General features: G+C 41.3%; 1 protein-coding gene across 1 annotated transcript in view; it reads left to right on the forward strand.

Annotated features, from left to right (window-relative positions):
• FREM1 (FRAS1 related extracellular matrix 1) overlaps positions 1–25,414 on the forward strand; it is a 68,278-nt gene that overhangs the window by 20,914 nt on the left and 21,950 nt on the right. The window contains exons 11-25 of the mRNA XM_086629399.1: positions 683–773; positions 1,799–1,966; positions 2,524–2,732; positions 3,490–3,583; positions 4,052–4,304; positions 6,142–6,336; positions 7,561–7,746; positions 8,697–8,893; positions 9,709–9,937; positions 11,483–11,627; positions 14,910–15,051; positions 16,442–16,637; positions 17,398–17,662; positions 23,124–23,538; positions 24,832–25,033. Of these exons, the coding sequence (XP_086485525.1) occupies positions 683–773; positions 1,799–1,966; positions 2,524–2,732; positions 3,490–3,583; positions 4,052–4,304; positions 6,142–6,336; positions 7,561–7,746; positions 8,697–8,893; positions 9,709–9,937; positions 11,483–11,627; positions 14,910–15,051; positions 16,442–16,637; positions 17,398–17,662; positions 23,124–23,538; positions 24,832–25,033 (2,987 nt within the window). The remainder of the gene's footprint in view (positions 1–682; positions 774–1,798; positions 1,967–2,523; positions 2,733–3,489; positions 3,584–4,051; positions 4,305–6,141; positions 6,337–7,560; positions 7,747–8,696; positions 8,894–9,708; positions 9,938–11,482; positions 11,628–14,909; positions 15,052–16,441; positions 16,638–17,397; positions 17,663–23,123; positions 23,539–24,831; positions 25,034–25,414) is intronic.

Here is a 25,414-nt window from a genome sequence, read left to right on the forward strand (position 1 = left end):
ACATTTCACTGATGATGTTTCACCCTTTGGTAAATTCATGACAGCATCAACAACAATTTGCTGAATAGAAAAGTTTGAAACTCATCCATTCTACGGTTTAAGCTGAAGATCAACACTTTCAAATTTGACCTCAAGCAAGAGAAGATCAGTACGCAGCTCAGGGAGAAGGACATTTAGGTTGTTTCCCTATTCAGTCAAATAGCCACATGGTTTTCCAGTTTGCTGGTTACTGCTGTTGGAAAGCTGGCTTGCTGGAAACTGGTTTGTTTCAGAAGTTTAGAAGATGCCTGAAACTCAGAAATAATTTATTTTTCTGTGTAAAGATAAATGTAGGTGTGTGAGTGATGAGAATGTGATGGACTAGACTTGCAGATGGTGTAAATGGTATCTAGAGGGTGCAGAGACACACTTGTAGCACTTGCTTATAAGGTATACAACCTGGCGCTTGCTTATAAGGTATACAACGATTTCTCATGACTATCCTGAAAAATATTTCTTGTGGTCAGTTTTCTGTGGTAATGTTTAGATGAATAACAAGGATAGAAGAAAGAAAAATGTTTTTCCTTTCAATGCAGTTGAGAGTGGGAAGTTAATTTGAAGTGCAATATTGAGCTATGTGACTGCTGTTTTTCCTGTTCTTGAGTATTGCTAACCAGGATGTGACATACATATTTTTGTACAGCCACTCGGACGCTGGGAAGCTGTTTATGGTGGACACCATCCCCAAGCTGGTCAAGGATCCTGCTGCTCTTGCACTGCAGTCGTTTACTCAGGTTTGTTGTGTTACCTGATAGCACAACCAGTTAATTTAAAAACTTACAAGCATACAACTTCTTTTTGACAGGAAAACGAGGTGAAAAATGATGAGCAGTACTATCACAAGCTCTGCTTAAGAAGCTCAAAACTTTGCTAATTCAATTCCAGCTTTTAAAACAAATTTCCATCATGTTTCAGTTCCACAATGTGTAAACACAGCTCTCCTTCTGAAACCAGCAGGGGCTGCAGTTGTTTAGGGTAGGCTGAATTTGGCTCCAGCGTGATGTTAAGAGGAAAGAAAACTACACAAAATGTGGAAATGAAGTCTTGACAGTTTCCTGCTTCTTCTCAGTGTCTCCACTGACAAATATGGTATAGGCTAGCAGAGGCCTTTTTCAGGATTTTGTTGTTCAGTTTTCATGTTTCTATAGTTTGACAAGTGTCTTACAAATATCAGTAAACTGCCCTGTTTTATCCTGCTGTATGGTTAAGTTGCATAACAGTGATCGTTGTGGTACCACAATGAGAGCTCTGACCCTACAAATCCTTAACCACATGCTTAGTATGGGCATCTGGATGCAAGATTTTGGTGATTATTTTAGCCTCTTTCATCGGCGTGCCCTCACCGCGGGAGGCCAGGTGTGCAGTTTATTTATGCTGGTGAGGGCAAATTCAGCCGCTATGGGAGATGCTGTAATTTGATCCACTGTTTATTTTCAAGTCACAGTTAGAAAAGGCCCTGGGACCAGCATTCTTACCTTCTCCATCAGGAAGGTAGGGCCATTGCCTCTGTTATCACTTACAAACTGTATCCATATTTTTTTGCTACAGGTTTGAGTGTTTGAACCTGTACTCACCTGATTTGTAGCTAAAGATGCATTTAATGAAGGTATGACCAGTAGCTAGAGCATGTGCAAAGTTTCTGGAATTAATTTTGATGGTTCAGATAACACCTATCAGAGGATGAGAAAGGTACCTAATGTCCTGAATTATGGCTATTTCCATTACGTCTTCTTACATGCACATCTCTTCTTTTTCGCAGCATGCTGTGAACTATATGAAAGTTGTCTACATGCCACCGCTGCAGGACATTGGGCCTGAACCTCAGCAAGTCCAGTTTATTTTTTCTGTCAGCAATCAGCACGGTGGCACTTTGTATGGGATCTGCTTCAATATTACAATTCTTCCTGTGAACAATCAAGCCCCAGAGGTAGGGTGCTGGCGGAGGTGAGAGGGAAGGACTTGGAAATGGTTTTGGGTAGAAACAGAAATGCGGAGAGATGTCCTGATCTGACTGAAATAAATAATACATCCTCCATGGGATCAGGGCTTCTGTGTCTTGCACACAGCCTGCATTGGGACTGAAGTGGAAGGCTAAGTCTGGTGAGTGTGAAAGGTGATTTTTTGTGCTAAGTAAGCTGACGGCCATCTTCAGCATCTGAGCAGCTGTACAGAAATACATATGTCACATCCTGGTTAGTAAAACTCCATCCCTCCTCTTTGTGCTGCCTATTGCTGATGAAGGCCAGGAGTCTCCATGAATGGGATCAGGTCTGGGCTGCACGTGTTAGGGCCTACCATTAGTAAATGTCTTTGTTTTTCCTAAAGCAGCAGAAAAGGGCACAGCCTTTGGCATTTTGGTTTTTAAGGTGTCACACGTCTTCACACCAGAGCAAATTGAAATTGCCCTGGTCGGAGGACAATTTCGGAAATCGCATGTTCGGAGCTGCAGTAGAGAAGCAAGTTCAGCATTTCTCCTCCGTGCAGGTTTTTACAAGCCATTTGAGAGTGGAAGAGGGTGGCCTGACCCCTGTCACAGAGGGACACATTCGCATCTCCGACGTGGACACAAAGCGGGAGCATCTCCTCCTCCTCCTGCGGAGACAGCCTCAGCATGGGGCGGTGGAGCTGGACGGCATTCCCATGAACGAAGGCGACAGGCTTTCCTGCGGGGAGCTGCGTGCCCTGGCAGTCAGGTCAGGAGAGTGGCTGTCTTTTCCTGGCACAGCCGGGTGAGTGCAAGCCCCGCGGTGGAGCTGATGCAGGACGAGGCGGATGCTGGAGCCGCGGGGCCTCCGCGCCTGCTGCGGGAACGGAGCTGTCCTGCGGCCGGGAAGCGGGAGCTAGCGAGCGTGTCTAATGTGGATGGGTTTCTCTGAAACTCACTGCCCTCTGCAGATGAGGAGGCAAATTCTGTGGTCAGCCATGCAGCTCCCGTGAAGAAGGCAACGGTTGCCAGCTGTTCTCTCTGCAGGAAGTTGCGTGTTTATTCAACTTGGTTAGTTTACAAGAAAACTTGTGTTAGTACTGATTAGCGTAGAGATGAAAATTTGGCTGGTGTATTTTTGGCAAGAGCAAGACTTGACTTCCGACATGCACGCAGAATTAGAGCTCCCTGACTCTGTTTCCATCTGTTAGTCCAAAAGGGCACCTACTGCAGCGAGGACATACATGTTTAGTAGACACCTCACAAGCAGATGGAGCGTAGATGACAAAGCTTCAGTGAAACCTTTTTGCCAGCTGATGTCTCATTTATCTTAGGGATTTTCTTCTTGTAGGAGACCCTACCAGCCCTCTGAAGACACTCTGATCCAGAATCAGCAGTCTTAGATGGACACCCTGCACAGGGATCAGCTTTTTATATCAAGAGGGCTCCACGTTGTTCTGGCATGACCAGAAAGCACAGCTTCTTTGACTGTGTGAAATCAGTGTAGCTTTTTTTTTTTCTCACAGGTATCGGCATGATGGCTCTGAGACTCTGACTGATGATGTCCTCTTTGCAGCCACAGATGGTATCCACTTTGTAGAGTTCATCCTGCAGGTCAAGGTCAGTGTGTTGCATATTTCTGAGAGCAATTGCCTGTATAGAACAGTGCAAAGCTTGACTTCTGAAAGTCTTTGAATTTCCCTGGAAATTGGAAGGTAAAGGACTTGTTAGGCTTCCATTTTGACCCTAGCTTTCAAGTTTATGTGGCAAATTTGACAGGAGATTTGGCTTGTACTAGGTGAAAGGCATTTGTTCTTCCTCGGTCTTGGGTTCTCCTGTCTGGAATTGTTGTCTCTGTACTTAAATACGGGGAGCGAGTTTTCTTTCTCAAGCTATAATTATCTAGTTTGGTTTACTGTCATCTTTGAACCTTAAGAGAGACCCTAATTCATCTGTTTTCATTTTGTTCGTATAGAAAGCTGAATGTACTCTGACACCATACTGCTGGTTTGGGCTGGAAAGCAATGTGTTAAGACCACAGGTTTCCACTGGGATGAAAGATAAAAGAGAAATTGTTTTTCTGATTAGGTGTTGCCTGTGAATGATGAGCCACCAGTTATGCGAACAGGCCTTCTTCCTGTGCTCCACTGCCTGGAAGGTGAAGAAGTAGTCCTCTCCTCGGAGTACATTTATGCCACAGATGCAGACACTGATGACATGAAACTGACGTTCATGCTGGCTCGCCAGCCCTACCATGGGGTAGTGAGGAAAGCTGGCATTGCTGTGGATCGTTTCTCCCAAGCTGATGTCATCTCTGGCTTAGTCACATACAAGCACACTAGTAAGTGAGTTAAGGATAAAATTAAACTGGGAGGTGGTCAGAGAGTTTTTGGCGGAAAATCTTAACCTGAATCTACAGAATCTCTGCAGAAACTCAGCAGGAATTGCTGAGAAACCACATGTTGTGACTAGGGTAAAAAGTAAACTGGCTTTGAAAGAGGGCTGATGATATACAACTTCCAAATGTTTTAATGTGTTCTCCTGTTTGAACCGAAAATTATATTACAACAAGTAAGTGAAAGCACCATTAACCTGAAGTATCAGTTTCACTGTTGCTGATAAAATATCTTGGGCATTTTTTGGCAAAATTACTATTAAAATAGAGTCTTTTTATTTGTTTCATGACATTAAAAAAAAAGCTTTGACATTGTTCGTTAGTCATGTTTAAATAAAGTAATGTGACTTTGTAAATGAAGATGCCAAATCTTAATAGCAAACTGGTAACAACCTGAGGTGCTTTTTGCTTGCCTCCTCAATCTAGGTAGATAATCACTTTTGGACAGTTTATAGTCTTTCTGTACCACAAGATAAACGATGTTCAGATTTTCTACAAGAGAACCACAGTGCTAAAAAGATGTTATTTCATGGTTTTATCTTTAAAATCCAAAACTACTTTTTTTTTTTCTTTGTAATTACAGGAATCAAGGGCTGGTTAACCCCCATTCCTACTTAATTTCATCCTTTCATTAGCATTAAAGGGGTTCTCTTTTCTACATCTCTGATGGCAGCTTTAGTCTTTTTTTTTTTTTTTTTTAAAGGCTTTGGTTTTCTGTCTAATTAGTCTGTAATTTTGTGCTAGCACGGAGAATATATGTGATATTTTCAGACTTGGCACTGTCTAAAATGAATAGCTGGTATTTGAGAAGAGAAGGAAGTACTTTATGACCACTCATAACAAACTTTTCTTCAGCATCCTAAAGATAACAGGAACATTATTTCAATGGCAGTGTTTTCCAGGGGCAGCGAAGGGCAGAAGCTGACCTTCAAGGGGGCAGTGCCTGTGTTTTTTGTTCCCAAATTTCTGCATGTTAAATGTGCTGTCAGTAGATATCACAAGAGAGGGTGGGAGTCACTGCCTTTCCTTTGCAGGCAGCAAATAACAGTAATATGTTGCAGCAACGAAGACACAGGCTGCCAGAAGACCTGAGAACTGGAATATGCTCAGTCACGGATGCTTCTTGCAAGGGGTAGCAGTTCCCAGTTGTGTGCTGTATCAGCCCACGCTTTGAACACGATTACACATGGGCATAATAGACAGTATAGCAACAAAGCACAGCCCTTGTTGTAGTCCATTTTGTAGAGACGAGAGGCATATAGGTACATATGCATTTCTTGGTATGCAAAAATGTTTTATTCTGGAAGAGCATTGACATTACCACTTGTCATATAGAGAGTATTTATGTATAAAAAAAAAGATCTTGTCCTACGTTCTTCAAGAAGGAATGCAGAAAAAAAAATCTGTCTGCACAAATGTGCATTTTGCACATGCCTTAGTGCACAAAGAACAGAATCATGAGGACTATTAGCAATTTTATTACAGTATCATATTATAACATTGCAATAATAATATTGTAACTATTAGTAATACTACTTAGTTGTATACTTTTCTACACCCTTTTGTTCTAGAATAGAAGTAAGCTGGTTAAAATTAATTACAAACAGCAAACCAAATCCCTAACCAAATAGCACCCCCACCAGCCAGAACTGTGAATTCTAGCAATTTTGCCGTTTTCTTCTTCTTGTGAATTTAATACTGCAGATTGCCCTTGCAGAATACAAAATTATTCTTCATGAAGTTTTGGTATAACATTTCTTCTGAACTGCCACGTTTTTTCCAGGTGGGGAGATTGGCCTGATTCCTGCCATTGACGTCTTAACCTTCGTGGTTTCTGATGGTGAGGTTAGCCTAGATGTGAAAGACTGCTGTTATGATGGACCTCTTCCTCCGGTTCCACTTCATGATCTGTTTCCAGTATATGACCTTAACATCACCGTACTTGCAGTGGACAACCAGCCTCCATCAATTACCACTGGTGAAAGCTTCCTCTCACTATAGCAGTTTAGTGTGGGCTATGCAGTACTGTAATGGCCAGAGATTAAGGAGTTTATTTCTGTGTTGGTTTGGTTTTTAGCATTAGAAAGAGTCAGCTGAGATCAGCATACAAAAGTTTTGGATCAGAATTTCCATCAATATGTTTTTTCATTTGCTAGTACAGTGCAACCACCAAATTCAGCTGCAGGTGCAAGTATGAGTAACTGCTTGTGGCTCTTCAGCTGCATGTTTAAATCATGTGGTTAGAGATGAGAGTGCTCAGATCTGCTCCCCTCCATCTATGCATATCCATTACTGCATATGTGTGCTATGTCTGAGTAAAAGTGATGTACATCTTGTCCCTGAACTTAGGTCTTGACAATTGTCAGGTTTATACAATGCAAAAACATAAACATAAACATAATTATCTGTCTACATTTGCGTGTAAAGTATACAACAGAAATTTAGGCTCTGGTCCTTATATGAAGGGAGAGACTCTATTACAACCTCTATTTAATTCTGTTAGTGAATTAAGACACATTTAGGCTATGGACGTGAGACCACATTTTCACTAGTACTCTTCAGGATCTAAAGTACTCAGTTAAAATGGAAACAGCATTGGTACTGTACATTTAGTCCAACAACAGCCCATTGTGTGTCACTTCCATTGACTTCCTGGGCTTTGGATGAGGTTTGTAGTACACATATTAAAAGTATGTTTGCTGTATACTTGTCTTTTTCAATGTCATTTGTCTGTAAGCATCATGTATATGTTATGTTTCTCAGAGTATATTTAAGCATATGTAGGAGTAGTTTTGTAATTTGCAGGCTCTCGCCCAAGTAATGTTCTGGAAATGAAGCATTGTCCCAGCAGGGAAATTAAGCAGCGATGCATGAAAAATCGTTCATTATGAGCGATTCGTAATAGCTCTCATGTAATTAATGCTCTGACAAACAGAAGTAACAACTGATTTTGAGCAGCACATAAACCATACTTAATAACTTACTAGTAAAATAATTTCATGATTCCCTTCCTCTTGACTTACATGACGGCAAAAGTAGAGTTGATAGTGTAAGCAGAGGAAGAAAGCCTAAAGCAAAACCCCTCAGTAACTCAGTATTTGCTGTCTTTCCCCCTCTTCATTATTATTACCATTCTTGTTAAGAAAAAAACAGTAAAATGAGCTAAACAAGCAATAATGATTATCATATTGTTTGTGTGCAGGTGCAAGGTTTGTGGTGGAGGAGGGCTCCTCAGCAGCCCTTACCACCAGCCACTTGTTTGCCACTGACCCTGACACCACGGCAGATGACTTAGAGTTTGTCTTGGTTTCTCCTCCTCAGTTTGGTTACATTGAAAATGTACTGCCTTCTCCTGGGTATGAGAAGAGCAACGTTGGCATAAGTATAGGTGAGTCTTAACCACATACGGTCATCAAGCCGATGAAATGCTTGTGGAAGGCTGTGCGGTGGGCTCTGGAGTGGGCTCTGGTGAAGTAGCTGCAGGTGTGTGCATTGATATGGGCTTATTGAGGAAGGCAGGTGCTGGCAAGTGAAGAGCAGCGGGACTGGGTGGGAGGAGTTCAAAGGGATGCTGCAGCTCTGCAAATGTGAAGAATTGGCACTGGAAGTAAACAAGCCAATGCTTGTTTCAGGCATTCCAGCTGCAATCTATTAGAAGTGGTGATATGAGACATTAATCTGCTCTCTCCACCTCCCCCTTTACTCTCCTATGCAAGGCTCCTGCACTTCCCTTCACCTATAATTCTGACAATTAAACACTGTAGCTGAGGATTTGAACAGCCTGAGTCTCATGTTAGTTTCCAAGGCAAATTTACAAAAGTGATGGAAATGGTGGTTGACTTGGGTCTCTTCCGCTGCCCACCTTCAAGCATTTTAAGGCAGTTTTGTCCCCAGCAGAACAGATTGTGGCATGCTCTGTAATGCTATCAGCTTTTACCACTATCTTCAGCTGAACACCCAGAGTCGCTGAGCACTTTGTTCCCCATTTTCCTGGTCTGTCCGTCAAATAACTATCAACGTACCTACTTAGACCTCAGATCTTCTCCTGCTTGTTATTCGAGTCTTTTTATTTGGCCATATTTCTGCAGACTGAACTGAGAAGTATGAAGTTGCACAGTCCCACAAGAAGCAGCAGGATGCATATTAGTTTCAGGAGAAGGGCATGTGTCCTGCGGTAACATGTGCAGTGAAACTCTTTCAGCCAAAAAATGACTGAGAACTTATAGAATCCACTTTATTTGTTCTTTGAACAAAGACATAGTTCCAGATTTTTTTATGATGTGTTAAGACCAGAAGGCAGGAAAAGATTGTGCTAACTCATCTCTTTAAAACCTCTAGCTTCATTTCAGCTGAAGAACCTGAAGGCCCTGAACATAAACTATGTACAAGCCAGGCACATGGGAATGGAGCCAACAGCAGACCGCTTTGTACTTTATGTCACTGATGGGCTGCATCGCTCAGCAGAGACTCCATTTTTTGTGTTGATCAACCCAACCAATGATGAAGTCCCAGAATTCATAGCAAGGAATATTACCGTAAGAAAAAAAAAATAAAAAAGCTTCTCATAGAGTTATTTTATACCTGAAAAGACGCTGTAATATAAGTAAGAACATTGTTCTGACACCTGTTCCTCTGCATCTTTCCCTTTGTGTAGTTCAGCCTAGTTCAGGAAACAGCTCAGTTAAATCCCACGTAAACCTGTAAGACAGAGCTTCAGTGGGACTAGAGCAGTGCACAGCTCTGTTTGGTAACTTGCAGTTAAGAGAAAAAACAGTTCAAATCTTTAAACAAGTAAGTGGAGTAGAGAGCAGAAAGGGCTTTATGCCTATTCTGGTTTCTTAAAAGCTTTTATAATCTTTTTGTAGAGTTTTTTTATGTTCCTGGCATAGCCTCTCCCCTCTCCAAAGACTGCTTTTAATATAAATAGTAATTCTGTGACCACTGCACTAGGGCAGTGTAATCTTATCTTACTGTAAAATAAAAAGTGCATGTATTTGTACAAATTTATTTGCATCCATATTTTTATATATATTTATGTATTTAAAGGCTTTCTCCTCTGTGCATTCCCTAGCACTTAATGTGAAGTTTACTTACCTAACAGCTTTTCTAATAATTGAGGCAGATACGACCTCCTTATCTCATCTTCTCTTTTCATCACTGTAACCATTTACTCCTCTGTGCCTCTTAAACTGGTTGAAAACAGTAGCTGGTTCAGCAGCTACTGGCCAAGAGGTGGAGGAAACCGAGAGATACACTCATACACCAAAACACCTTTCTTAGGAAATCACGCTAAAATTATATTATTTCTTTTTGTGTAAAAGAATTGGACATTTTTTTCTTTTCTGTTCAGGTTCAAGAGGGGGAGATGAAAGAGCTGGATCTTTCTGTTATCAATGCAGTTGATCTGGACGTGCCTCAAGACCGTCTGGTATTCGGAGTTGTGCAGAGGCCCTGGTATGGGTTCCTTATTAATGGAATCCATGGAAATGATATTCTACATTATAAAAAGCTAATTAACCACGACCACCACAGCCATGGGTTGCTTGTTCAGGACTTTTCCATGGAGCTACTGAAGAATGGTAGGTGCAGAATTCTTCTGACATTGGTCTCTTATTCCTTTTATGAGGCAAGGTGGCACACAAGAAACCTTCACCTTTTATTTATTCACTTGCCTTATGTGTGTTTCCAAGACAATGTTTAGGAATAGAAGTTAACCTATTTAATGCTAATGTCTATTGATTTTAGGAACTGTCAATAAAATCAGCCTGAGAGGCCTACGTGTCAGAAAGGGTAGTAATGTGACTAGAGAGGCTGTCTGCTCTAAAAAAATACAGGGACTACTGTAACATATCAGCAAACAGATTTTAAAATGTTTGACAGCACCTAGAATAGAGACAAAGAGACTGATTTAAAAATGCATTAACTGATCATGGGGTTAAATATTGCTCTAAATGATCACATAATCATAGAATGATAGAAGGTTTGAGTTGGAAGGGACCTTTAAGGATCATCTAGTCCAACTCACTTGCCACGGGCAAGGTTAACTTTCACTACATCAGGTTGCTCAAAGCCCTGTCCAGCCCAACCTTGAACACTTCCAGGGATGGGGCATCCACAATTTCTCTGGGCAACCTCTTCCAGTGTTTCACCACCCTTATTGTAAAACATTTCTTCCCTATATTCAATCTAAACCTACCCTCTTTCAGTTTAAAACCCTTGACCCTTGTCCTGTCCCTCCAGGCATTGGTAAAAAGTCTCTCTCCATCTTTCCTGTAAGCCTCCTTCACAAATTGAAAGGCTGTGATATGTACCTTCATCATACCTAATGATGAAGATATGAACGGGGGCTCTATCGCTTTGCGTGATCAGTTAACCTGCTTTGAAGCAGACTGTGGCCATTTAGTGAAACATGGGATCTGCCAATATAAAGAGGGCTATGAATCCTGCCACTCAGGTTGCAGTTCAGTCTTCCAAACCTGTGGAAAGATTCTTCTTCTCTCTGCCGGTCTAATATGAACCTTCAGAAATATCATGTCCCCATCTCAAATTCTTCAGCCTTCTCAAGTTGTGTTTTTGACCCTCTTCCAATTGCTTGGCTTTTCTCTTTTCCCGTCCACAATGGTGACTGAGCCAGCTCCAGCTGCAGCCCAGATCTACTGATTGTCCATGATCTTAGCTACACAGCCAGGTGCCCTCCCCAAGGTTTATTTAAAGTTCCCTGAGGATTATTTAAAGCACAGAAAAGTGCTGCCTGATAGTCTCACCCTTTCTATGGTACCTGTTAAAATGACTTGGAATGAGGAGAGGAGAAGAAATGTGCCTTTTTCAGACCAACAGGAATTCTTTTATGAAGGGAGTCACTCCTTAAACCAGGTCAGGCTTGTGTCTCTGACTGTTGTCAGATTAATGAAGAGCAGTAGCTCACTAAGCTCATCTGCTGGTAGCTGAAACAAGCTTGTTGTGACCAGGGCATGTGGGGAGGGGAGATGGAAGAGGGGTGGTGGAAGCAGAGTGAAATGATGTGAGAGATGTTGCAGAGTCAGATTTATTTGTTCTTTCCATTTTTTTTCTCTCTCTCTCTTCCTCCCTCCCCCCTGCTTTTTCTTCTCCCTCCCCCCACATAGGAATGAAGCTGATGTACATGCATGATAATTCGGAAAACCTCACGGACAGCTTTAAAATCCAGCTATCTGATGGGAAACATACAGTCCTCAGAACCATTTCAGTAAAGGTCATTCCAGTTAATGATGAGAAACCAGTGCTGAGCAAGTAAGCCACATGTTCCTGTCTCTGACAGAGGGATGATTTCAAAGAAAATGATCCAAAAGTGATCAAAACAGCAGATCGGTAACTGATGGGGAGAGGATGCCGTAACTAGTCACAGACTAATGTCAACACAGATGTTTCCATGTGGGTCTCTATTAACCTGTTTAACAAAAACTTTTTTTAGCAAAAGAAGGGCATGCTTTAGTGTTGCTCAATATTAAAAGAACAGAGAAAAAAAAAAGGGGGACATGCTTGTTCTGTCTTTCACAACTTACTTCAAGATGTTTGCCAGAGAGCCCTGATCTTTGCACACCTCCACTGGCCACTGACCACTATGATATTGACTGCAGTTACTTTGCTTTCCCCTTCCCTGGGGCAACCACCTGTCTAAAACACCTCTCTGAAAGCAGCTCTGGAGTTTGGCATGAGAGAACCCACAAAGTTGATGCCCCCTTGCCTCATGGGGAAAAGCCTTTCAGCTTAATGATTGTCTTCTTTTCTGTTATAAAACTCTATTGCACAGCCAAAATTCAACTTCTGAAAAGGTACGTGCTAACTTCCCTTACAGTTCAAAAGTAGGAGTCATAAAAGAATTAGATGTGGTCAGAAATTGCCTGACAGACGATTTGCAGATAGGTGGCTGGCTGTGAGAGAGCTGAACCTCCTGACATTTTAACAAGGAGCTCATCTCTCTGGATCCTCATTCTTCAGCTGATGACCTGCCACAGAGCATCAGGGCTTCCGACCTCCTGGCTGCTTTCCAGCTCCAGGTAGGCAGACGGGGAGCTGGGAGCACGAAGGCTTTGGGAGTATAGCTCCGAACCTCGAATGTTTGTATTTCAGGAATGACTCACAGCCTGTTAAGCAGGCTGCCACTAAAGAGGGAATTTCTGATCCCTCAGGATGTTTGGTCTACCTTCAGATCAGACCTACATTTCCCCTTGCAGAGGATTTTGAATGTTTTGTTTACCATGTAGTTTCCTGCATTAACAAATGTTAGTTTTATAATTGAAAAATTATCAAGGACCACATAATGCTAACGGGAGAAAAAGTCCTTTTCTAGTTAGAGTAAAGAGTATAGTTTATGCATTAATATCATGTACTGACAATTACTGATAATTGCCTGTTTGTTCCTCACATGGTAAGGATTGATATGTCATTTTCCAAGCTTTCTCTCTGAAGGAAGGTGATGGAGTGTAAGAAGTCAGGTGTTTTTAGCTTTGCCCGGCTGGATCCAGAAAGTGTTACTGCCTTGTCTGGCAATGTTAGATCTCAGCATTTGCCATTTGTGGTGAATAGTAGCACGTAGCGAGCCATCTACTTGAAAAATAGCATTATCACTTCTTGCCTGTTACTCTACCACCAAGATGCAGTATGCTGCCAGCTGTTAAGCAGCAGTGCTTTAAGGTAACTTGTTCAGTCTGGAATTGGAGTGGTTTAGCTGCCACGTTCAGTCATTACATTTCTGCTGTGGGGTAAGAGCTACTTTATGCCACTGCAGTGTTTTGCAAGTGGACACCTGCCAATACCTGTAAGCTTTCTCTCACCTTTTGATCTAGGGGTACCTTTCCACCCCAGGGAGTTACAGCTTTCGTCTCTGTTAGCTATGGTCAACAGACTGAAGAATCTGGGATGGGATGTTTTTGGCTGGCAAACAGTGACTCTTATTCACAGTGATTGCCAAAACCTCAATCTGGCACCTCTTGGATTTCTTCCTGTAGAAAGGATCGCCCTTGGGGAATGCAAGGCCCTTGCACATTCCCCTTGAAAGCTTCAAGATGAGTCATATGGGCGCTAGGATTTAACCAAATAACTGCTAGGCAGAAAAATTAGTTGGGATTAGACAGCATTCAGGATGTAGTTGAAAGTGTGTATCTTCATTTATTTTTTTTTGTCTGAATCTTCTCTTCCTGGTTTATACAGTCTTTGGGTCAGGCACTTGGTCTTTCTGTTTGTGTAGTCCCAGCATGTTTATGAGCAAATCATTAATGTTGCTTGATCTATCATTAATACGACTTTGATATACTTTGTCATATGACTCCATTTTCTTTGCTTCTCATTTTGCCAAACATGACATTTCTATGTCTCATATCCATATTGGTTTGAATATAAAACTTCAGGGAAAAAAATATCCATTCTTCCTGAGAATAATAAATATATTTTCCAAAATCACTAAATAATAGTGACAATTTCTTCTTTGGAAATCTCAGTCATCACTTGGCTTTGGAGCAAGCACCTGCAGCTTGGCAAAGGGCTGTTACATGAAGAACGTGTCTTTAGCAATTCTTGTAAAAATTCTATCTGTATTTGGCCTTTGAAATAGCATGGTTTGCACATGCTCAGTTGTGTCCAGCCAGTTTAGCTGCCCAAGTGCCTAAGGAGTCTGTCCTTTTCCAACTTGCTGCATGGCCCCTGGGCAGATTAGCTAGAGCAGGTCCCATCCCTGGACTGACTGAATATGCTGAATCCCCTCCAACCTCCTTGAAACTTTTGTATAGTCTAATAATATTATTTGGGTGCTACATAGCAAAAATGTAAGACAGCTTACGCAAAATGATAAAGCAGGATGTGCAGAGGCAAACTGGAGGATGGTTACTAGCTGAGAATGGAAGCAGAGAAGACACAATCTGAGAATCACCCTGGAACAAGACTCTGCATGAATTTCAAACTATGTGGTGTGGGTTTTTTTCTCCAGAACTGCCTCAAATTTTATTTGTGACTAGCAATGGCCATTTCTGCCAAGGAACAGATGGCCTTAACCTACTTTTCTGAATTAAGAACCAAGGAAAATTCTGCAATGGGGAGCATATAGAAGAGGCCAGTTAGGTCTTCATAGTGTCTTTTAAAGATTAAGGTGAGCAGTGACAGACTAGTAATTTAAAAAATAGTCTTTTCTCTAATGCACAATCAGGTCATTAGAGCCAGTATTGCTATGGTCTATAGTAGCAATAACAGATAATACAACCTATTTGTTTACTCTGTCCTCTTCTTATAAACTGTATTAAGGTAAGCAGAATAGGGCCCAGAGGAAGAAGACAGCTGCGATAAATCCCAGGTTTTGCAGATATCTGCTTTCTTGGTTTTCACCATTGTAAAGACAAGCTGGTCTACCTTGTTTGCTTTTTTTTGATTCTGTTTTGAACTGAAATAGGAACCCTCCTTCCATTCTTTCTGCAGTTGTCATTTCTGTCAGCATCTGAGTATTCCATACTCCTGGCAGAGAAATTATGTATTGGAAAGGTTACTTTTCTTTCATTGCATCAATACATGACTTAATTTTTGCAGGAAGAATGATATAGAGGTGAACATGGGTGAAACTCGTATCATTTCTAGTGCCATTCTGTCAGCGGAAGATAAAGATACTCCCAGGGAGAGAATTTACTACTTATTTGAAAGACTTCCAGAAAATGGTCAGCTTCAGCTCAAGGTTAGTCTTTGAACTTGAACAAAAAGCATGCATGCAAAGAACTCACTCTCTTCAGGGTAGAATGAGGTTCATCTTCCTTTTCTTCAAAATGTCTGTCATGTTTTGAAGTAGATGGATGTGGCCAGTTTGATTGTTGAAAGGGCGTTTGAACCAAACAATGATGCTGTCCCAGAGGCTTTGACACTGACGGCCAGATCCTCAACAGGAGGAGAGGTAGGGTGAAAAGCATGGCAGATCATCTGAGATGACAATGTAGAGAGATACTGGGAGAATCAGTCCACAGAGGGGGAAAACCAAGCGTCAAAGCTAGGAGGAGGTGTTGGGGAAGCACTTGATCAAGAAAAAGTGACAAGCCATTACTTCTGTTACTTCAGGGTTCAGAAAGAATAGAGGGAGACGTGTGTGAAAGAGTGACTAACGAATCATGAGTTAGAAGAAAAGAATAGGGGAAGGAAGGCAAGAAAAGGAAGATGATGGGAAGGATATAGCAAGAGGAAAGGCAGAAAATAAGATTAGAAATGGAAGGAAAGATAACTGTCTATTGACCAAAGATAAACCACAGGAACAAAGATAGAAAAAATGCCTCTCTTTAATTGCATGACATATAATAGAAAAAAAAAAAATTCTAAGACCTGCGAGCCTGGAAAGTATTTTGATGCTGGATCCCTGTGAGAATCTGTTGGTCACGTGAGACTTGTGAATTAAAGGGGTCCTACACACTGGGGTGAGAAACAGCTGCTGACTGTCTGACAGTTTGAACTTGTAGGGTATGCACGTGTATTTGAGCTTTCTGTCCTTGATAACCTTTACTTCAAATCTAGTGACACTGTTACTGCAGGCTAAATGTCAAATACACAGATCAGTCCAATATAGGGTACTACACTATCTTCAGAAAAGCAGGAAATTTTATTGGGCCATTCACATTTTTCCATTAGAGGACCTCTGGGGCTTTAAACTTCTGTGCTTCCCTGAAGTTTCCCATAGGTTCATTCCTAATATTCCTTTAGGTATGATTTCAGATAGAACCAAGAGCAGCTTTGTTAAATTAAAAAGTAGAAAACCTAAGCTGGGTCAAGAACCATTTCATTTTCATCTTCTCGGTGTCTCATTGAGAAGTGTGCAGAAATGTATTTCCTGGAGTAAAAGTGGCTAAACTCCATTTGCTCCATTTTATTTATGATCACTGTATTTTCTCCAGCTTTACAGTTGCTTGGGAGCAACTCTAGCTATTTATTGCCCTTCAAAACATACCATGAGGAAAGAGTCTACAGCTTAGAAGGGAAGCCAGGGAGCTGCCACTAACAGTCTGCATAACTGCAAAGACACACAATTAACTTGGGATGATGCATGGGAGACTATCTGTTTAGTAAAGGATGTTTATTCTTTCTAGGTAGGCCAAGGCTGGATGACTCTCCAAACTGGAATGAAGTGCACTCAGGAAGAACTGGATATGAACCTTGTGAGATATGTCCATACAGGAGCTGTAGGGTCCAAGAACCAAGACAGCTTCACATTTTATCTGTGGGATGGGTACAACAGATCCCCAGCTGTGGACTTCTACATAAATATCAAGGACATGGAAAAGGGTAAAGATCTGCCAGACTTGATGTTGTACAGTACCTGTTTCTGAAAAAAAGATCACCTGAGTACGTGTTCTAATCCTTTCCCTGAGCATTATATAGGCCCTTGGCAAATCTCCCTGCAGATCCCAAAAGCCTGTCTGCTTGGATTTCACTGCTGGCCAGAGCTCTGATGGTTCTGCTGGTGAAGAAGTGGTCCTGGGTTTTGAAAAGGCTCTACCTAAGGCAATGTGTTGCACCTTGCCTCCCAGGACTCCCAGCTACTTTTCAAATAGAGTTGAAAATATCCTTTTGAAATTAACTTAGTGTCTGAGTAAATCAAAGCAGAGAAAAACGGCAAGAAGGTGACAAGGTAGGCAAAACACTGCTCAAGAACAGCTCTGTCTCCCAGGTTTGTGCTCTAGTCTTACAGTCTCTCTTCCTTTACTGCATTCCTATTAGAAACCTAAATTAGACCAATTTGACACTGCTAAGACTGGAACAAGTTTTCAGAGAAGTCGTGCTGTCTCCATCCTTGGCAGTTTTCAAGCCCCGATAGGATAAAGCCCTGAGCAACCTGGTTATGGCTGATCTCATGGCTGACCCTGCTTTGAGCAGAAGGTTGGACTAGAGACATCCTGAAGTTCCTTCCAGTCTGAATTTCCCTATAATACTACAGTCCTATGATTTTTCTACTGGTGATGGCTTGCATGCGGCTAAATAAAGCATAGAAGATCAACTTACCATTCAATATGACTATTTTAGTGTTGTTTTGTCTATCTGGCAGGAGATATTGGTGTTTTCATGAAACCTCTTAGAGTGACGAAAGGGGACCAGGGCTGCATTACGACTGATGTCCTCCTTGCAGTGGATGGTACTGACAAGCCAGAGGAGCTCCTCTATGTGATAACATCCCCACCCCAGTATGGACAAATAGAGTACGTCAGCTATCCTGGCATCCCCATTACGAGCTTCAGTCAAATGGATATAGCAAGGCAGATAGTCTGCTATGTTCACAACACAAAGGCAGTTGTTCCTGAAGACACATTCAGGTAAGGCATAACTCTCCACTCGCCAAACTTTTCCCCTTGGGTTTCTTGAATATTTAAAAAAGACCCACAACACAAAGCAAACAAAAAATCCCATCCAAACCAAATTAATAAAAAGAGGTGGAAGCTCTGTGGGAATTCTTGATATTTGTATAGCAAAGATACTTCTACTATAATACATGTAGTTGTGACTGCTTTGGTAATAAACGCATTTTCTAGTTGGTGCAGAAACTGTAGCCAGAGCCACAGCTTCAATTATTATAGCACCCAAAGACACATAGCTGTTAAGATTTAAGTAAGGGAGAAGGACTAAGAATGTACTTTGTGGAATATTTCTTTGGTTTCTTGCTACAGCTGGATATGACAAAACCAGTCCACATAGGTATTACATAACTGCTTTCTTGTCTATTCTTATTCATCATATTCATTCGGTTCCAGGCTTTTTGAATCCATAATTAGTTCTTGTACACACTGAAAACCAGTGCACTTACCTATTCTGACACCACAATAGTTAAGAAATTCATGTAGACAATTGGATTTTTTGGGTAAACCGTGTTATCTATAGGCTCAGTTCAGCCTAGTGATATTTAATTTACTTCCACCTGGTTCTGAACCTTCTCCTTAGACCAGCTAAGACTAGGTGCCCTCCTAAAGTGAATATTTCCTTATTTTGTTTTTAAATGACCCTCTTTTGGTTGTAGACTGGAATGATGTAATGAGTTATCAGGTAAAGACTGAGTAGATGTATTGTTGCTCAAAGTCTCGGGGACAGTTTTGTAAAAGAGTAAACTCAAGGATAAAAAAAAAAGCTCAGAAATAAGGAAAATGTTTCTAAGGGAAGAACGCTAACTTCTTGCTAGCATTGGCAATTTCCTCTGAAAAAACCTTTTGACAGAAAATGGACTTTCTGTAAAATTCAATTTTCCAGACAAAAATAAAACCTTACAATTTTTTTTCATTTGTGACTAAGAAAAATGAAGGATTTAGCTCCTAAAAGTTGCAATTCAGAAAAGAACTCTTTTCACACTCTCTTATGAATAGATTCCTGATCCGAATGGCATTTTCCATGATGCATGATAAAGATTCAAGGACACGTTACGCCATCCAGTTTGAGAGCTTTTTTGCAGGGAAGTCAAGCAAGTGGGGTGTGGAGACATCAAATAAACCTCCCTATGACACCGAGGCAGCTCAGGTGACATCATCTAGAGTTAAGGCAAAAGTAATTTGGGGACTTTCCTCAGCTGGCACATTTTAAACTATCCTTTCCTTTAAATTCAATGTGGTGGAAATTCTAGTTAGGAGATTTGTCTGGTCCACTTGTAGTCATAACAGAAAAAAGGTCACAAATATTCTCTAGCTTCATGTTTCCCAATTGTGAAACACAACGACCAAAACTAGGGCTAGCTTAGACAAGTAAGGTTGCAGTCATGCCAACACTAGGTTGGGCAGTGTGTGAGTGGCTTGCATCAGTATGACTTCTATACCACGCTAATGGAAGCAGACCAAACAATTCTAGGGAAACCGTGCATGTGGATAAATCCCATGTCTTATGTTCAAGGCCAACAGATAGGAACCACACTAGAAAGCCACCCTTATAAAACTAAGGTTATGAGGCTTTAATAAATATTGATATTCAATAACTATTTTAATCACAATGATTGATGTTCCTTGATGTTATAATTCAGAAAAGAATTTGGTTTTATGTAGACATATAAATATCATGGCAGAAATTATTATTTAAACAAGAAATGGTTACATTAATTACATGCGTAATTATGTTGGGGAGGGGGGCATTAACTGATCAGATTTTTATTTTCCACTGAAGTACTTCCTTCAGACATAAATTTGCCTGTATTGTTTGGTGCTGCTGGCCTGGAAGAAAGATTTGGCAGTGCTTGTTTGGACAGATGACTTCAAGAGATTAGCAACCTGACATCAGATGCTGGCAGCAGGATACTAAAAGAACATGCTAATGTCCTCCATTTTGACACACTGGCTTGATTTTGTAATAAGCTGGCACTATTTATGATTCCATTTTTATCTTTTAAATGCCATGACAGATGGCAGGTCCTACAGCCAACTCTGTTGCCATCAAACTGCAGAAAGCATGAAATGTTGGTAATGGTGAAATCAAACCATGCAACATGTCCTCCTAACTGTCCCCTAAATTTCATCAGAGTGAGGAGAATATTGGCTGCTCTCCATTCCTAAGGAAAAGATGAAGCAGCCATAAACCAGAAATAAACAACCAACATCTCCCAAAGTGCAGAAAAAAGGATGTCTTGGACAGAGGCTGCTTCATCACCTGTGAAATCAAGTGGCGTACGACATTTGCATCATAAATTTCAGTCTGCTGTGTATAACCAGGAGGTTTGTTCCTATTTGGTATCCTGTAGAAGACTGGATGAATCTTCAGTTTCATGAACTGAACTATCTAAGTCTTTCACTTAAATATTGTTTGAGGCTTCATCCCAATGATTTTACAGCCATAAAAAGAACCAGAGGAAACTCACTTCTGCTGCAATCTTCCAGACTTCTTGAGAGATCGTTAAGGTCTTGACTGAACATGTTTTGCCTTTTTTTTTTTTCCTTAGCATAGTATTTATCACCACTATTCTAGTGCTGTATTTGATTTCAGCTAGATTACTAATAGTACAACCCTTTTACCATTGGCACAACAGCATTAGGTCAGTGCAGACAGATGTCTCTACGTTCCCAGATGGGAATACCATCCTCAGTAAACATATTTCTAACTGCTATATAGTCCCTGGTCTGTCTATGCTCATTCCCATCTGTTTCATGGCATACTGCCAGCTTACAAGTTGATCAAGCCCTAATCATCCAGCATTGGTGAAGGCAGTCAGGAGTTTTAGATGAACGGTCTGTGTGACAGTAAGCTACTTCATGACCTACTGAAGGTCACTTACGTTCAAGGCAAGCAACAATAGGCCAGGTTCTGACCCTGTAATTATTTAAATACTTGTTTGAGGTCTGCAGTCAAGAAAGCAAGAGGAGATAATCCAAATGTTAACCAGTCCCCATTTTACTTATGTACAGTAGAAGCATGATAGCTCATATTATCTGAAACAATCATCCCATGATACTATCCCATACCAGATCAACAGTGTAAGTGTAACTGTATGTCCATTCAAAGTGGTGGGCATTGGAGAGTGGGAGAAAAAGGAAGGTCAGGGAATCTGAATAGTTTACCACACTCAAATTTCTTTGCAAAGCAGATGCTGTTCTGGCTCAGGCAGAACAAACCTGAAAACCACTCTCCAAGATACTTTTGCATGTACTATGCAGCATAACCACAGAAGCTTCTGTAGAAAGAAAGGTAAGTTTTATGAACCGTATGGTGATGGGACACGAAGGATTGTGAGACATTTTCAAAGAAATTTTTAGTTTGTGAGGTGCTGAAGTGTGTCCAAAGAAGGGCAACAAATCTGGTGAAGGGTCCAGAGCCCAAGTCTCATGAGGAGCAGCTGAGGGAACTGGGGTTGTTTAGCCTGGAGAGAAGGAGGCTGAAGAGAGACCTCTACAACTACCTGAAAGGAGGTTGTAGCAAGGTGGCTGTCGGTCTCTTCTCCCAAGTAACAAGAGATTGGACAAGATGAAATGGTCTCAAGTTGCACCAGGAGTGGTTTAGATTAGATATTAGGAAAAATTTCTTTACCAAAAGGGTTGTCAAGCATTGGAACAGGCTGCCCAGGGCAGAGGTTGAGTCACCATCCCTTGAGATATTTAAAAGTTGTGTGGATGTGGCACCTAGGGACACGATTTAGTGGTGGACTTGGCAGTGCTAGGTTAACAGTTGGACCTGATGATTCTAAAGGCCTTTTCAAATTTAAACGATTCTGATTCTAAAAAAACTTTTGTTGCAGGCTTGACAATGTGTAACATAATTGCTTTCAGAAAAAATACTGAAGTAATAATCTTGACAATGAAAGCTAGGACGAATTTTGAAGGCTAAAAGATTGGTTTTCTCTTTATTTTTATCCATAACTAAATTTGATAATAAATTTCTATAGAACATGCTGTCACTTGGACGGCAAAGGCCCGTACCCAGCTGGTAGGGTTCCAACAGATTTTGTCTCCAGCCTCGGGCACTTTTGTCTTTCTGTTGTTTAGGAAAGGAAAATCAGCTGCAGAGCATAATCGAATATTTAGTATATCTAAATAAATATCAGTGCTTGAGAGAGAACTAAAAGAAACTCTGCTGCTACTAATAAAAATTACCAGCATGGAATAAGAACTTTGCAGATCTGTCCCTTTGATAAATAAATGGTACAGACATGTACATTTTTACAATTACCCTAGCAACTTGTATAATTCTGCCCAATATTTTCCACAGAATCTTAGTATTTCAGTGAAACCTTGAGTTTTGTAAAGAAGTCTGTTGCTCTGAATATACAGAAATTTACACATACAGTGAGTGCCTAAACAAACCTATAAAGTGAGATAAGGACGGATCTTTTTCCAGCTTGCTTTTTTAGATAGTTTTGGGTACAGAAGGCTTGTAAAAGTGAACGGAAAAAAAACCCAAAACATTGTCCAGGCAGACCATGCACTTTACACACCCCTTTCTGTAGGCTGTAGACAAAGCCAGCACTTTCACTGGCAGTTGGCACTGCCAGGTAATCAAGTGAAGACATACTTAAGGATGTGTACAAACATGTTTATATGCCAGAGGGTGCAATCAGCACCCCAGCCAGCCCACCATTTTAGACCTGTTCCGTCTATGTCTGAGCTAGAAGATTACACCAGCTCTGTTATGACTGCTGAGACTGATGGGTACATCTTTGAAGCCATTCCTCTGGCATCTACTCAGATTCCTGCAGATGCATTGCAACTCTTGTCACATACCTGGCTATCTACTTTCACGTTTTTAAGTTGCACATCCACCCCACCCACAGTTTGTGTCTGAGCTCAAACCAGCTCTACTACTATTGCAGTATCAACACAGGCAAGTCATAGAATCATAGAATCACAGAATGGTTTGGGTTGGAAGGGACCTTATCATCTAGTTCCAAGCCCCCTGCCATGGGCAGGGACACCCTTCACTACACCAGGTTGCTCAAAGCCTCATCCAACCTGGCCTTGAACACTTCATGGGCAATCTGTTCCAGTGCCTCACCACCCTCTGAGTGAAAAATTTCTTCCTTAGATCTAATCTAAATCTGCCCTCTTTCAGTTTAAAGCCATTGCCCCTTGTCCTATCATTACACGCCCTTGTAAAAAGTCCCTCTCCAGCTTTCCTGTAGGCCCCCTTCAGGTACTGGAAGGCTGCAATAAGATCACCTCAGAGCCTTCTCTTCTCCAGGCTGAACAGCCCCAACTCTCTCAGCCTGTCTCCATAGCAGAGGTGCGCCAGTCCTGTAGTAAAGGTGTGTATTATCATTTCATTTCAGTAGATGGTGAATCAAGAACACATGCTGAAGACTACCTTGCCTCTCTTTGCCAGATTCATCATCAGCAATGGCCTGAGGACTAAGCATGGGACATTCATGATCTCCTTGGAGGCAGTCGACCAAGCTTTGCCCACACTGTCTAGGAACATGGGGTTAAGATTAGTGGAAGGCACTATGGCACTACTTTCTCCTGATGTCCTGCAGCTTTCAGATCCAGACACTGCCAAAGAAAACCTTACCTTCCTCTTGGCTCAGCTCCCCCAATACGGTCATCTCTATTACCGAGGGGCTGTGCTACTGCAGTACAACTTCACCCAGCAAGATGTGGACAGCAGGGATGTTGCATACAAGCATGGAGGTGGGGATTCCCAGATTGACAGATTTACATTCGTTGCGACAGATACGACTAATCAAGGCTTCATCGTGAATGGGAGGGTGCAGAGCGAGCCAGTGGCATTCACCATTCAGGCAAGTGTGATCACAGGCCTACTTAAGAGATGTATAGCATGATAAGTTGGAAAATGTAGTAATTTTGATGAGAACTGGTACTTGCTGCAGTCTACGATTTAACAGAGGTATTTATCAGCTAAAATATTTGTCTTCTGTGTTCCGTGAATAATTAACCTGGAGAATTAGCTACTTGCCACAACACATTACTCAGGCAAATAATTTGATACAGGGCAAAGAGAGAGACTGTATTTAAGAGAAGAAAGACATCCTGCTTACACAAATATAAGCAAGTGTATATTTACATACTTACACTTGCTAAAATATTTTACATAGAAATCTCAACCCTAAAGTTGAGCCCACCCACGGGGAGGAACGTACTTCCTCCTGCTGTGCTTTCCCACTTGGTACCTGACCTGCCGATTTGCCTATGAGGGATACTAGGATGACTGTTATCTTCATATCACAGGAATCTTGAATTATAGCCACTTTGCTCCTGCAACTGGACTGCCTGTCTTCCTTCTGAGAGTCTTTGTAAGATGACTGCTCTGATTCTTCCTTCCTTTACTGGGATCTTTCTGTTCACTTCCCATCTCCCTCGTTTTCAAGTTCTTTGCATTGTGTCGTAGGCTCAGATGCCTTTGCTATGACTTCTTGTATGTATGTCTGGCGTGTTTTGGGGTGCAAAGCAGGCCTCATTGCATTGTATGTCAAAATTCTGTATGTTTCAAAACACTGATACTAACGAAGAGGCTCCTAACTTCTCCTGATGACAAAATTCGAAGTTATATGATGAGCAAGGCGTGCCATTTCAGCAGAAGAGGAGATGTGGGAACAGCAACAACCATTGCAGGGTGCCAGAACATTAATCAGACGTTGTGAAAGGCAACATGGATTTGAGGAGACATATTGGCCAGGGCTATGAGTGTGATTATCATAATTCTTAGGTTTCCATGCTTGTTATTGTAAAACAGAGATGAGAAAGCTTTGCTGGAGTTTTCATTTGCTATGAAGAAAACTACATCAAAACTGAAAAGGACTGTGGGGAGTGTGGGACGTCAGGGCAGAGGTACACAGAATTTGTGTTGCCCTCCCCAGTGTGTGCTATATCCCACAGCATCCAGCAAGTGACTGGGCAATCTGGGCCCAGAAACCTCTCATGGGAAGTAGTACTGATCAGATTTCTTCTGGAGCAGACTGCGAGTCAAAGTGGCTATTGCCACTCTGAGCAGGCCACTGTGCTTTTAGCAAAACTAGGACAAAGAATATCCTGTTGCTGTAAAATTAATATACTCTTGTCTAACTTTCATTTAGGTGGATCGTGTGGACAAAATGGCACCAAAAATTATTCATCTCCGTTGCTTTTCTGATGTGGAACTGCTGAAGAACGGCAATTATGGGATCTATATTACTGCCAGGTCCCTGAAGGCATCTGACCCCAATACAGAAGATGGCAAAATAATTTTTAAGATTTTACGAGGTCCTCATTATGGCTACCTGGAAAATATAACAACAGGTGCCTGTCTTCTATAATCTCTGTATTTCAGGACATAACAGACCAGATTCCAAAACCTACCCTGTTAATGTTTGTTTGATAGAGGAAATAAAAAATTTTTAGGAAATTCTGGGCAAGGTTTGAACATAGTAAGAAAGCTTTTAGATTAAATAATGAATCCTCAAAGAATTTGAGATGATGGTTAATAGCTGCTGTTGAGAAACTGTTTTTTGTTTGTGTCAAGAAAAAAAAACATGAATATTGAACTTGGCCATTTGATAAACTTGTCACATGAGAAGAAATTGGCTGGGGCTTATTAATGAGCTGGGATGTTGCCATATAGCTACAAAACCAGGTTTCTATAAGTTCAAATTTTCTAAGTGTTCAATGAAAAAGAAAAGT

Source organism: Tauraco erythrolophus, chromosome Z (assembly GCF_009769465.1).
Source record: "Tauraco erythrolophus isolate bTauEry1 chromosome Z, bTauEry1.pri, whole genome shotgun sequence".
Classification (NCBI taxonomy): Eukaryota; Metazoa; Chordata; class Aves; order Musophagiformes; family Musophagidae; genus Tauraco; species Tauraco erythrolophus.